The 14,710-nt window shown below is 57.0% G+C and overlaps 1 protein-coding gene across 2 annotated transcripts in view; it reads right to left on the bottom strand.

Annotated features, from left to right (window-relative positions):
• LOC131507873 (uncharacterized protein KIAA0232) overlaps nt 1-14,710 on the bottom strand; it is a 214,510-nt gene that overhangs the window by 118,896 nt on the left and 80,904 nt on the right. The window contains exons 8-9 of one of the 2 annotated variants that reach the window (XM_058723163.1): nt 11,935-12,032; nt 7,434-9,936 (exon numbers count right to left, since the gene is read on the bottom strand). The exons of the other annotated variant lie outside the window; for it this stretch is intronic. Coding sequence (XP_058579146.1) covers nt 9,757-9,936; nt 11,935-12,032 — 278 coding nt within the window. The 3' untranslated portion in view covers nt 7,434-9,756. Of the gene's footprint in view, nt 1-7,433; nt 9,937-11,934; nt 12,033-14,710 lie in introns of those variants that run through there. 2 annotated transcript variants of the gene reach the window in all.

The following is a 14,710-nucleotide window of genomic DNA, read 5'->3' as shown; positions in this document are numbered from 1 at the left end:
AAGGGAAGAAGATATTTGCAAATGACATATTGGATAAAGGGTTAACCGACTATAAAGAACTTATCCAAACTCAACACCCCCAAAAAATAATAATCCAGTGAAGAAATGGGCAAAAGACATGAATAGACACTTCTCCAAAGAAGACATCCAGATGGCCAACAGACACATGAAAAGATGCTCCACGTCACTCATCATCAGGGAAATAGAAATCAAAACCACCGTGAGATGCCACCTCGCACCTGTCAGAATGGCTAACATGAACAACTCAGGCAACAACAGATGTTGGCGAGGAAGCGGAGAGAGGGGAACCCTCTTGCGCCATCGGTGGGAGTGCAAACTGGTCCAGCCACTCTGGAGAACAGCGTGGAGGTCCCTCAGCAAGTTGAAAATAGAGCTACCCTAAGACCAGCAAGTGCACCACCAGTCGTATCAAGAATGAAATGTCGCCATTTGCAACGACATGGATGGTTCTAGAGTGTATTCCACTAAGCAAAATAAGTCAGAGAAAGACAAATACCACATGATTACTTTCCTACATGGAATTTAAGAAAGAAAACAGAGGAACGTAGGGGACGGGTGGGAACAGAAGAGAGGGAAACCATAGGAGTCTCTCTTTTTTCAGGAGAATCTATTCATTTTTTTTTTAAGTTTATTTTTATTTATTTTGAGAGAGAGAGAGAAAGCAAGCAAGGGAGGGGCAGAGAGAGAGAGAATCCCAAGCAGGCTCTGTGCTGTCAGTGCAGAGTTGGACGTGGGGTTTGAACTCACGAACCGTGAGATCATGACCTGAGCCGAAATCAAGAGTCGGATGCTTACCCGACTGCGCCACCCAGGCGCCCCAAGGGACTCTTAATGATAGAGAAAAAACCGAGGGTTGATGGAGGGAGGTGGGTGGGGGATGGGCTGGATGGGGGATGGGCATTAAGGAGGGCACTTGTGATGAATCACTAGATTCTATTCCTGAAACCAATCATTGCACTCTATGTTAACTAACTAGAATTTAAACAAAAATTTGAAAAGAAAGACAAATAAATAGTTCCTCCTTTGTTTCTCCTGTGCCATATATTTGTTGGTGACACGGGATCGCGTATCTTGTGGAATTTTCCACATTGTGGATTTTGCCTAGTGGTGGCATTTAGCAAGCTCCTCTCCCCCCACCGTTTCCTACAAACTTAGACTTTCATCTCGAGCAGTGGTTCTCAGCCGAGGGCGATTTCGCCCCCAGAGGACATTTGGCCAAGTCCTCTGAAACGGGTCCCTTGGGAAGCTCTGATTTGGGGACAGAAGCAGGGACCCGTCTCGGGGTCACTCTGAGAGCCCAAATGTGTACTTCCTATATGTCCCATGGGGAGCCAGCGGCTCGCCTCACTTTGAGTGATGTCACCTTGGACTAGCGGGTCCCCATGCTGTCAGTGTCACCACCTGATGGGTTAGCATCATCTCGGTCTAACCACGAGGGCTGCAGAATATGGGGAGACCTGTTATTTTTAGCATAATGCAGTTATGACTTTAATGCTCCCTCACACACAGTTTACAAAGGGCTTTTCCATCCAGGACCAAATAGCCAAACTCACTGCTATGCTGGAGGCGGGCTGGATGATCTCCGAGTGATTTTCTCCAGACGAGGAGTCCGGTCAGAACAGGGACACGGCCTGTGTGAGACCCCGTAGGTCAGCAATAGCACCAGGCTAAGCCCAGACAGGTTCACCTGCCCAGAGCTCCATTCACAGGAGTCTCCTGAGCTCGCCCGACTGTAGGAAAGGGAGGAAATGCCACCGCGAGCCTCTTTTAAAAGCTGCAAAAGTTCTAGAAGATTCTCTCGTGTCAGCCGATTCTAAAATCTCTATCCATAGGTGGGGGGATGGGCTAAACGGGTGATGGGCATTAAGGAGGGAGGGCACCTGTGATGAGTGCTGGGTTTTATATGTAAGTGATGAATCACTCAACTTTACACCTGAAACCACTGTTACACTGTATGTTAAACTAGCTTGGATTTAAATAAAATTTAAAAATTATATAAAAATTAAAACGCTTTTAAAAAAATAAAAGAATCCCTATCCAACCTCGGAGACCACTGTTCCGCCCAGAACGAAATGGTGCCCCTGTTCACACCCCTTCATGCTCCCTGTGACCTCTAGGATGAACTCTTCCCAAGAGGCATTCAAGGCCCCTCACAGACTGACCCCTCCCACCTCCCCACCTCCGTCTCTTCCCGAATCACGGTCCCCACCCCCTCCATCCCCACCTGGACGCTGCCGGTCGGACTCCCATCCACTCACAGAGATGCTGGTGTGGTTTGACCAGTTGACTCTGGTGGCCACTAGAGGGGAAATCGCACCTTCCCAGCTCCTAGACGTGCTTTCCTCTAAACCTGGCATAGGTCTCCCCTTTCTGGTTTTACAGAGGAGGAAACTGAGGCTGGAGAGTGTGAATGGCTTGCCAAGGGCCACATGGCTCGAGTTAGGACTAATGGCTGGAGGCGGTTGGCCCTGGGAAGGGAGGGTGGAGGCTCCTCGCTGCACACTCCATCCGGTTTCCTAGGCCCAGGGAGGCTGTGCCCGAGCAGCGGTTTCCCCTGCTTTCCGCGATGGGTGGCCAAAGCCGGAAAGCCAGACGCTGCCAAGAAGGAAACCACTCTGTCAGCTGCCCATCTGGACAGTGATGGCCGGAGACAGAGCCTCTCCAGATGAAACGAGTAACTCACTCTGGAGGAAGGGCCACGCTCCCTCCGAGTGTGTAGAATCAGCGGTCGTGCCTCCCTCCTCCCCGTGCCCTGCCCAGAGATGCCACATGACCTTGGCGAGGCCGCCCGGCCGGTCGGGGCCGAGCTGGGCCTCACCACCAGCCTCACTGCGGGACTTCCCGTGGCCCCAGACGGGCTGCCAGGCAGGGAAATTCAGGGGTGAGATAAGGAAGAGCCTTCTGATGTAGAGGGCTCCCGGGACTTGGAGGGGTCCTCACCCCTGCCCTCAAACCCCTTTAGGAATGGTCGTGGCCCGGGTGGGCTGGAGAGACCCTCTGAAGGTTACGTAGGAGAGATGGAGAGGACGCTGTAGGACCTGTATCGCCAAAGAACTAGGGCTGCAGGAGGTTTACGGACTTAGAAAAATAAAACGTATTACCGGCACCAGCTTTAGGGCCTGGCGCACAGTAGGATCCTCATACAGATCTGTTGAACAAATGAATGTTTCCAAACCCTATTTGAGACCAAGGCCAGAGATCTCTGTTTCCTCCCAATTAGCAGCTTAATGCCAACATGAAGACACCCGGGCCCCCAAAAGACCCCAACTCGCGGTCCCCAAGGCTCACCAGCCTTGTCCGGGTAACAATGTCACCCGTGATGGCACTAAGTTTGGGAGAAGCATATGTGAGTGGGGGTGACCCAGGTTCAGCGTGAGGAAGTCACCCAGAGATCAGCGTCTCTCCACTTCCTCCCCCCTCTCCCCTGCTCAGGAAGGGGCGGTGCAGGTGGGGGGTGGGCGTCTGGGCACACTGGAGGGGGGTGGTGGGGAGGAGCCCAGGACCACCAGACCGGCATCCTGTCGAGGCCCTTATGCGGTGAAGGGCGGGGGCCGGGAGGGGGCTGCCAGGTGCCTGCGGGCTCCCCAGGGTGGGGCATTGAGGCCTTGCAGGTGGGGGGGGGCGGGGGGTAGCAACCAGATCAGGAGCGCAGGGCAGCGAGGAGCCAAGGGCCAGGTCTGCCACTGACAGTTGGGGGTCCCGCACGTCTCTGAGCATTTCCCAGGTCCGTGATCACTGGGCCGGAGCGAGGCCTGAGAGCGGAGGCCCGTCAGGTGGCCTAGCAGGGAGCCAGGGCACCGGGCCGCCATTCATCGCTGGCTGGCAGCGTGGGTTTGCAGGAGGATGCGGTGGACACAGCTGACATTTGTGACCAGCAGGAGTTGGGGCCCCTGGCCTGTGAGAGGAGCCGGAGTCAAGCCCGGAAGGGGGTCAGGACTTGGCGAGGCCCTCGATGACCCCCGGGGAGCCGTGGGGTGGAGCCTGGGGTTTAGGGCACCCGGGCCAGGCCTCCTTCAATGCCCTTTCCTCTTCAGCAAAGGGAGAAGGCAGCAAAGGAAGAAGCCGTCCCCTGGCTGGGCCAGCGGCCTCAGGCTCCCCCACCGGGCCAGGCCCGCGGTGGGTCAGGTTCCCACGGGGGGTCTCCCCTCTGCCTGGGGGTCTGAGGAGGGGCTGGGGCAGTGGAGGAGGGGCGGCCACAGGGGCGGGAAGGCGGGCCCCGGGCCCCAGACCCTGCGGCAGACTGCAAGCTCGGCACGGGACGGGCCTGGATGGCTGGGAAGGGCCCGGACGCCGGGGACGTGCTCTGGCTGAGGCAGCGGTCGGGTCAGAGCAGGAGCCCGGGGGTCGGCGGGGGAAGTGGGGCTGACTGGCCCACGACACAGGGGTGTGTGCGGAGCCGGACAGAAGCCTGCGGAGATGGAACTCCCCGGACTGTGCCACAAAGTGGCCCCGCGTCTCAGCTGCAGCCGCCCACGTGCCTGCCCCTTCACCCCAGACTCCGCTCTGACGGGCCCCCCGGCCCGGACACCACCCGGAGCAGGGGGGACAGTGGGACCTCACCCCTGAGGCCGGGGCTTTGCTCCCCCCGCCGTCGATGCAGCAGGGGAAGGAAGGGGCCGCCTGGGGACGGGAGCTCCTTCCGAGAGGTACCGACGGGGGTGCGACAGCCTCCCGGGCGGCCGCCCCAGGACCGCACCTCGCGGACTGTGTCCTCGCTGCCCGGCCGTGCCAGTTCCTCTTTACAACCGACTCCACGGGACACGCGGTTACGGTCGCCACTTACACGCAGTTCGAATCTTGGCTCCACCTTTCAGCGGGTGCCAGACCTTAGCGAGCGCCTCGGTTTTGCCGCCTGTAACACGGGGCAAACGCACCCACCTCGCGGGGTTAACAGGGCAGGACACCTGGAAGAAGGCCACAGGCAGGCGGACACCGTCCCGGTGTGAGGCGGTGGCATCCTCGCCAGTCACCGCTCGCTCAGTCGGGTGGGGCGACCGCTCCTGACCGCGTCTCTCCCACACCAGTGACGCGAGGCCGGTGGCGGGAAGCTGGAGGCGGCTGTGACGCGACAGCTCCCTTCCCGGCCCCTGTGCCCGCAACAGAGCCCGCCCGTGATGCCATCCACCCGCCGGCTGGGCCCTTCTTTCCGTTCCTGGACTGCTGTGCAGACACAGGCCACCGGGCGCTGCACGGCCACTTACCCACGTGCCCAGACTCTGCCGGGGGTGGCGTCTGCGGTGACAGGAGCAGCAAGCAGCATCAATCACAAGAGCAGCGGCTGAACGCTTGGCGGACTTTGAGAGAGGGCTTTACGCCCTTGGCGTGAGCAGCACTTGGCTGTGATGTCAGAATCCCGGGGACAGAGCCCAAGCTCCGGGTGGTCATGCGAGGAGCAGAGGCCCAGCCCGGCACCCCCACCCCACGCTGGCAGATGCGGGCACCCGGAAGCGAGTACGCGGGCCACGGGGCGCAGCTTCCGGGGACGATCCGCGCACCTGCACAGGGGACCTCCCTGCTGCGCTAACATCCTCCAGTCCTGCCTCGGGCACTTCCGGGGAGCTCGCTGTCCGCGCCACCTCCCCGCCCGAGTGGGCACTGCCGCTCTACCGGTGAGGGCTCAGGTCACACCCCTGCAGTCATGATTAAGGTAGACCGATCCTGAGGGCGCCGGGGGGGGGGGGGGGGGGGGCTCAGTCGGTTAAGCGCCTGACTCCTGGTTTCGGCTCAGGTCGCGATCTCACGGTTTGGGAGTTTGAGTCCCGAGTCGGGCTTCACGCTGACGGTGCGGAGCCTGCTTGGGATTCTCTCTCTCCCTCTCTGCCCCTCCCCCTGCTCACTTTCTCTCTCAAAATAAATTTTAAAAACTTAAAAATAAATAAATAAAGAGGTGGATCCTGGAGGTCTCCTGAATCCCAGCAACCGGTCAGTCAGAAGCTAACACTGACTGTTAGGCAGGAGACCCTGTTGTAAGCATTTGACTTGCATCAGTTTACCCAATGTCACACAGCCAGCAGTTGGACCTAGGTTTCCACATTAAGAGGGCCCTTATCCAGGGGTCACTTCAGATATGGGGCACAGGGCGGGGGGGGGGGGGGAGGGGGGCACGGGATAGGGGCTTTGTAACAAAAGGAGTTGGGGCAGCCGTCCAACTAGCTGGTAAAAAATGAGGCTGAATCCTTAAGCCTCGCTCCTGGTATAAAATACACACGCTTCGAGGATCAACTCTACAGGGGCGCCTGGCTGGGCCAGTCGGTAGAGCACACGACTCTTGATCTCCGTCCAGGTCGTGAGTTCAAGCCCCACCACGGGGCGTGAAGCTTACTTAAGGAAAAAAAAAAAAAATTGATTCTACATAAATTGATTCTACACAGAAGCGTATTTTTATACTCTTTTAAAGGTGAAGAAAGCATTTAAAAAACATGCCTACACATCTCAGAAACCATAAAAAGAATGGATGAAACAAAATTTAAATGATTCTCCTCCGCCCCAGATTAAAGACAATGCACATAAAAGGAACGTTCTTAAATGCTGAGCAATGAGGAAAGTGTTGTATCTACAGACTGGAATAACGCAGCTGTGAAAAGTTAACCAGGTCTACAATTCCTGCCACGAGAAGACATCGGAGTAAACGCCTATTTCCCACGTCACGGGGCAGTGTGGTTCCACCTTGTGCTGTAAGCTTCTCTCTGTATGTTCAAATATACGTTCAGCCGTCGAGAAAAGTGTTTTGCAGAAATGTTAGCAGCGACCATCTCACGGCGACGGAAGTAGAGTTTTCCCTTATACTTTTAAAAATACACTGATTTCTGGGGCGCCTGGGTGGCGCAGTCGGTTAAGCGTCCGACTTCAGCCAGGTCACGATCTCGCGGTCCGTGAGTTCGAGCCCCGTGTCAGGCTCTGGGCTGACGGCTCGGAGCCTGGAGCCTGGACCCTGTTTCCGATTCTGTGTCTCCCTCTCTCTCTGCCCCTCCCCCGTTCATGCTCTCTCTCTGTCCCAAAAATAAATAAAAAACGTTGGAAAAAAAAATTTTTAAATACACTGATTTCTTTTTCTACGATAAACATCGACGTTTATATGTACTCCCCGCCCCGCCCCGTCCCCCCGGAACAAAAAGACGAAGTTTTGTCTACAGCTACAGACAGAAATCCGTGTTCTGTGCTAGATTCAGGGAGTAGTTGGGGGGGACGGGGGTGGGGGGGGTGGGGGGGAGGGATGGACCCATTTCTCAGCAGACCACCCCCCGCCCTCCGCAGCAAAGCAGCAGGCCAACACTCTGAGCGAGGCCCGTAAGAGCTGAGTCAGCTTCTTCTGCATGAGGTGAACGGGCCACTTGCCACCTCCCACCTCCCGCCGCACGGAGCTGAGACAGGCCGCGGCTGTTCGCTGTGATAAATGAAGACAGCCAAGCGTGTTTCAAATTTTTTATTCGGTGTTAACTCCACAAGAAAACAAAAAATCAGTTACTCTGGTGTACGTGAAATCAGAACAATACAACCACGGGAAACAATCTCGGCCCAGGAATGGAAAACGGGTACTTCAGTGCTACGGGTACGCAACGCGCTTCATACCACAGTGCGTTTCAGCGTTGTGCCAACTTTTTAAAAAATGCTTTTTCTTTGTGATCATCCATTCACAAAACTAAAAACCACACTTTCAACTCTGCTGCTGAAAGCCTCCAGGCTTCAGCCACTTAGCTATGAAAACAAATAAATACATAATCTGTTAATCCCCCTGCCCACTTATAATCCAACCCCATCCCCCCCCCCCGCCCCCCCACGTGGAAGATGCAGGGTCTTCCTACCGGTGCGAAGGGAAGTCGGCACCTTTGCCACCTGGAGCCCTGTCTTGATAAAAAGCAGCTGTCCGAAATCAACTGAGCTAAAAGGTTGTGTCTGAAATATATTTATTTGGTCTCTGCTACATTAAGCAACGATTTCTAGAAGGATCGTCACCGTAGTGATTTTAGGAATTTACAACTTCCAATTCTTTTTTGCCTTTGCTGTTAAATTGTATTTCAGTGCAGATGCTAATCACTTTTTAGGAAGCTCCGGAAGAAAGAAAAATACATAAAACCTTATAAAGTCTGTAAATAAATAACAGCAACGTAAACCTTACACACGCGCGCGCACACGCACACACACGCACACACACCCACTTTAAAGTGTCAAAAGATGTGCTGTATAAAAACAAACCCTGCCGTGTGGCGAGATCCGAGCCAACCGTCCATCAGGTCTCTCACAGCGACGACACACACAACCGGGACGACCCCACAGCCTCGGGGTCGCTCGCCCGTGTCATCAACGACGAGAAGGGCAACACCACCCAGTGCTCGAAGCACATCAGGGATTCCTCGGCCACTTCGCCCCCAGCCGGTCACCGCACGCGCGTGCTGCCTGCCAAGGGCAGTGGTGACGCGGTCTCGTCTGTGTCACGCTTTTCTGCCATTCCTGACGATACAGACGTGCTAAACTGATGCTACAAATTAGGTTGTTTTGTTTTGTCTTTTTCGTAAGGAGTTAGTTTAAAAGGAAACGCAATCTGGTTTTACAAACACCGCTCCTCCCAGCTTCACCTGCTGCCCGGCGGCGTGAAAGCGCGAGGAAGTGGCCATCATGAGTGGACGGGACTGGTGTGAGACGGACTGACCCCTGGGTCCCCACGAGAGCGGAAAGCGAGTCCCATGAAGCAATCGCACAGGTATGGGAGAAACTGTTACTCCCCCCGCCCCCAACCCACCACACAGAACTTGCCCAGAACATTCTCTCAAACACAAAATGAGATCTAAGCTCTACTAAAATCACAGCCACAACAGGAGCTAGCTGCAGCAGCCGAGGTTTCTTCGGGGTGACGAGGTGGCCTTTACTGCACGTCAAACGTTTATCATTTAGAGTTCTGGAGGCTTCGAGTCAACGGAGGTCACCGGCAAATCATAATTTGCAACTAAGATCCAAACCACAAACAACCCGGAAGGGGTGTTTTGGCGTAAACGTAACTGCAACGTAAGAACGGGCTGGGGGTACGCTCTTTACCCCGCTGGGCCTCGTACGCTACCCGACACCCCGAAGCCTTGGCTCCTTCAGCTAGCAAGAAATCACACACCATAGTATCTTCCATGATACTTGAGGGGGAAAATCCTAAGATAGAAAACACAGTATCGTGTAAGTCTCTAAAAGCACACCCTTGCGGTTCCTACTTCAAATGTACATGAGATCTGACTGAATGAAGACCGTGGATGAGTCACTCATGCTTCCCTCCTGCCTTCAGGAAGGCACCGATCCATTGCAGGGGAAGGTGTCTATGTCCCAGTTCTTAGAGAACAAAGCCTAAAGGTCCCAAAGCTCAAGTCTCTGGAGAGCGGAAGTGGTTGTGGACACCGCGGTGCTAAGGTAACAGTGACCGGGCTGCAGCCAGCAGGACAGTAGCTGCAGTCAAGGTGCGGAACGCAGGGCTACTCCTAGACAAGCACATGCACACCCATTCTGGATTTGACAACACAATCTAGTCTATTTCAAATAGCCAAGAATTTAACAGCTTGGAGGAAAAAAAAAAAAAAATGTTCAACAGGATAGCTGTCCTCAACTCTAAAGTAAGCAAGAAGAGAAAGATAATTACTGATCTGAATCAGTTAATTGAAGAAGAACCCTAAGTTGTTGTTTTAGATTAACAGGCCTCACAAAAGGGTAATTTGCCATCACAGATCGTTTTCAAAAATTAATTTGCACTACGCTGCAGGTTTAGAGATGAGTTCGAGAAAAGAGCTCCTCTTGGCCAGGGTCCGCCCACTCGCCCCCACCGTCCGAGCCGGAGCCTTCTGAGCCAGAGCTGGCGCTGGAGGAGATCTTTCTGTGGAAGCCGCTGGGTTTTGCTCTGGCATTTCTCTCTCCTGCACACCTTGCTTCATAAACAGAAGACACCTGGGATGAAAGGAACAGTTTCAACAGATCAAAAGCCAGTTTTTTTCACAAGGGCTACGCGAAATACTCTTGACACAGAGATCAAGTAACAAGTCCATGGTTTTCTCGGGAGAGTTACACACACCATGAAGTTTCGCTGCTTCAAAGCAAAACCACCTCTCCCTCCTGATCGGTAAGGTGTCCAGAACCCTAACTCGGTATGTTCGGTCCCTGGGACAAAACGTTCTGTATGTCAGGGCTGCCCGGAAACAGCAGTCTAAGTGCCGACCACGGGTGGGGACGAGGCTGGGCGCGGGGACCCCCGCCCTGCCGTGTCTCCCTGCCACGTGGGGAGAGCCCCCAGCAAGCAGACCAACCAATGCAACCACACGCTGCGGTGCAAACCAGGCGACGTGGCCAAAGGGGAAGGGGAGAAAGGACACACACACACACACACACACACACACACACACACGCGCGCGCTCCAGACAGGTGGGCAGGGAAAGAGCTCTTCCAAAGAGTCCTCACCTGAAGGTGGAAAAGTGAGCCCCGTAGGAGTAAGAGCCAGAGGTTGTCCAGGAGCCTGGCCTCAGACCTGCAGTCCTACAAACCCCGTCGTGTGGGACTGTCCCCCACCCCCCCCACACCAGGTGGTCAGCACCTCTGTCCCCCAGGACACTAAATGCAAATGGCAGCCCTTCCCTAGTCACAGGAACGACCAGTGCCCACTCCCAACTCAGGCAGAGTGATCAGCAACAGCACCCTCCCTCCACAGCAACTAGCGATGGTCCCCGACCCCCGAGGCGACTACCAAGGCCTCCTTCCCTCCCCCCACAGTAGCCGGCAACGTGCCACCCCCGCCGGCCGCTTCAACCGACCAGCAGCACCCCCCGGGTCACCTTAATTAGCAAGGTCCCCACCCCCATAGCAACCAGCTCGCCCCGTCACGGCAACCAGTGGCACCCCCTCCCCCGGGCCACGGGAACTAGCAGCCCCCCGGTCATACTTATGACACCCCCATTTCCAGTTGGGCAGCGCCACCCCTGGTTGGGCCCCTGAGGCAGAAGCAGAAAGACAGCTGCGCGGAAGGAGGGAGAAGGGAGGGTGCGAGGCCAGAGGCACGCGAGGGCAGAGCGCAGTGACAAGAAGAGGCCACCGTGGTTAGGAGCGTGAGTCGCAGAGTCCCAGCAGAGGCTACGGCTCAGGCCTGCACTTGCGGCCAGACACGCGGTCCCCAGTCTGTGCGGAACAGCACAGTGGCGGCACCGGTCGGGCATCGTGAGGGCCAGCGAGGGGACACCCGACCCGGACGGGGCACGGGAGACGAGGCGGAAAGAGGTGCAACAGCTGACGGGTGGGGCGGGACGGCGTGTGCAGGTGACAGAGGCCGGACAGCGGCGGCTGAGCTTGGGTGCGGCAGGGTGCCATTGGCTGAGGTGGGACAGACTGGTGGGGGGAGGCCCACAGGCCGGTGGGTGATTTGGGGGAAAGTCCTCGCAGGACCTGAGCTGACACAGAGAAGACAGACACGTTTCCTTCGGTTCATCGGCCTGCCTGCCTGCCGGGAGCTCGTAGAAACCCGACGCGGCCCGGTGCCGGGGCCTGAGACCAGAGCGCCGCACCGGGCGTGTGGAGGGGACAGGAAGGCAGAGTCCGGCCACGGAGCCCAGCTCGAGGGCTCTGTGGTGGTGCCCACCCAAGGGCTCGTTGGGGAGCGACAGGTCCAACTGGTGGGCAGAAATGCCCGGGGCGGTGCTGGGAAGGACAGGCCGGGGGAGCGAGGGAGGGGCTGTGGGAAGCCTTGGAGGTAAGCAGACGAGGAGGGAGGCGATGCAGACGTGGGCTGAGGGCCACGGGGAGGAGGAAGGTCACACCCACAGAGCTGGGTGAACCGGGACAGTGGGCGGGCGGGCGGGAGCTCCCAGGGCTCTCAGGCTGTAGCCCGAGTGGCAGAGAGGGGGGTGGGGTGGGGGGTGTGTGTGGCCGTTAGTAAGTTAGTAAGGAGGACAGTCCACTTACCCTATTAAAATCTAATGGACGCTCTTCGTTACTGGGCATGTCTTTACCATCTGGACACTCTTCTATACCATTCTCTCCCTTGGCATTTGTATAACATTCTTAATCATTTTGAATGGAAAAGGGAAAAGAGGGAGAGGGGGGGAAATTTCATTAAGACATGGTTATGAAACATACATTCCTGTGTCATTTTTTGCTGACAAGTCAGATCAGTTAGGCCTACCAGCCCTTCGGCGAGTTGGAGTCGTCACTAAAAGCAGACACGGTCACCACTGGCCAGCCAGGTGTGCACGAGCAAACCGCCACGCCCGTTTAGAAATTCTGATGAACTGTTTACCGAGTTTTTGAAAAACAGGCTGGCATAACACACACGCCTGTCATCCCACCGTGAGACACCCGTTCAGCAAATACTCGCACCTGTAATGTGACAGGCCCTGGGAACACAGGACGAAGACCAACAAGGCCAAGCTCTCAAGAGCGTATGGAGCGGGAAGGGAGACCGACGATATACCGTGCGTGGTCACGTGACAAACAAGCAGACAGACAGGAGGAAGTGACGAGAGAGAGAGCGGCAGCCTCGTTTGCTCCCCCCGAGTCCACACCACGCTGAAGGACACCGTTACGCTATCTGGACAACAGGGAAGGGCAAGGCGGCTAGTGGTTTGGGTAGGTACGCGGCCCCCAGAAGGGGATGGATCTGGAGGCTACGATTAGAAGGAATCAGCAATCGTCCAGCGCAAAGCTTCTCAACGCTGGAGCTTTAAGCAGAGTCTGCCCAGGCCCCACGTGAAACCCCGACTGAGCCGCGCGCTGGGCCAGGGTCCAGGCAGCAGCTGCGACAAGCCCCCCCCTGGGTGGTTCTGACGCCCTCCTGTCTTCATCTAGACCAGCCCCCGCACCCCTGCACAGACACAGTGCCGGCCTGACACAGACCCTGGCTCTGAATCCCTGTGTCCAAGTCCCCTAATGCCCCCAACCGAGCATCCGTCTCCCGCCGCCTGCGGTCCAGCTACGGGGCGTTCAAGGGGATGGCGCGCTCCCCGTGCGTGAGACCAGGGACGACAGGATCGGCGCCCCAGGACCGCTGTGCCCAAGGGACGGCCTTTCACCGAGGCCGCACCGGCCGCACCACGCTCCCCATGACCTCTAGCTCTCTCTGCTGTCTCAGGACCTCGAAATTACCAGTTCGGGCTCTGGGACTAGACGGACGTCACAGCGGATCTCCCGTTCTGCCACACACCTGTGACGGAACACGGCAGATCACTGTCCCTCTTTTGAGCCCCAGCTCCCGCATCTCTGACACGGGGTCCCCCCTCGCCCTCACGCGGTGCTGTGCAAGGTAAAGAGACGACGCGTGTGCAGCCCCAAATGTGGCCCCGGCACTCAGTGACCCCTTCTACCGCTGCTATGAACCCAGACCCCGGCTTACTCATCCCTTCTGGGCAGTCACCTGACCAAGTTCTCGAAGTCCCCACGCCTCACCCAGTTCATTACCACGTGAACCAGGTGAGCGAGCGTATGAGGGAAGGTGACTAGTTCCCGGACTAGGAGACGCGCCCAGACAGCTGCACCCAACCCCACCGCGATCCTTCCCGTCCTGCTTTAGGAATTCTGTACGTCCAAAAGGAGTCTGTGCTGAGTGCGGACGACGTTCCTCACAATCCTCACGTGGACGGTCCCCACGTTCTAGGCCAGGACCACGCGCCGGTCCCAGGCCATGCGCGCCACTCCTCGTAAGTATCCCCTCAGGGAGGCACGATCTGCAGCCTCCTTGTACAAACGATGGAGACACAGAAGGCCTGGTCACGGCCCAAAGGTCTGGCAATGGAAGCACTGCAGTCCAGCCCCGTTTTGTCTCCACGGGGTCCCCGCACGGCCTTCTCTGTTAACACTAAATAATACCCACGCTTACAATGAGCCTTCCAAACATCTCAACTCCAGTGCGGGAGAGCTCTAGAGACCCCCATCCGGGAAGACCTGGCAGGGCAGAGTGTGCAGGGCCCTGGTGCTCCGGCTCCTTGCTTCTGGCCGACCCCGTCCCCCACCGCACCCTCACACGGTTCCCCCTTGGCCGGGCCCCCCAGGCTATGCCGAATGAATCATCCGGCTCCCGCACCAGCCAGGGCTTCTCACGGGGCACCTCTCCCCGCCGGTAGCCCCAACCGTCACACGGCTCGTGTCCCTGCCCTCTCCGGTCCCTGCACACACATCCCCGCAATCAGGAGAGCAGGAAGGAGGGCCGTCTGCCTCTGTGTTCCCAGTGCCCGGCACGAGGGCACGTAAGGCACGCTTGCCGCGTGGCCGCGCGTGGGAATGCACGGCAAGGCCGGCAGGAGGCAGGGTGCGGGGCGTGGGCCTCCAGGCCAGACGGGCGCCCCCGCCGCAGGGCACATGGTGCTGCCCTACTGCCAAAGGGCATGGCCCCCGCTGCTTCCCAGCGAGGCCGAAAGCTTCCAGGTCAGCCCCTTAGATCAGCACACGCTTGTTATCGATCATCAGCCACGCTGGAAGCTTCAGGGGCAGAGGGGAAGGCAGAGGCTGCCTGGTTTTCTGGCTGACCCGCTCCTGAGATCGCACGCCCCCGCCCCCGCCCCCGGCCGACAGAAGGCGGCTGTGGTGCCACCATCGGCACAAGGCAACTGTGCGGGGATTTAATGCAGTTGTGAGTGGAAGGTCGTTCAAAAGCCTGGTGAACGTTACTCGTCCACTGAGAATTTCTGTATTTGCCACCTCACAATTAAAAAAGCATCACGCACTGACCATCGCTTACGGCACCTAC

Source organism: Neofelis nebulosa, chromosome 3 (genome assembly GCF_028018385.1).
Source record: "Neofelis nebulosa isolate mNeoNeb1 chromosome 3, mNeoNeb1.pri, whole genome shotgun sequence".
Classification (NCBI taxonomy): domain Eukaryota; kingdom Metazoa; phylum Chordata; class Mammalia; order Carnivora; family Felidae; genus Neofelis; species Neofelis nebulosa.
The sequence above is the reverse complement of the archived record's forward strand: the minus strand, read 5'-3'. Positions and strand labels throughout refer to the sequence as shown.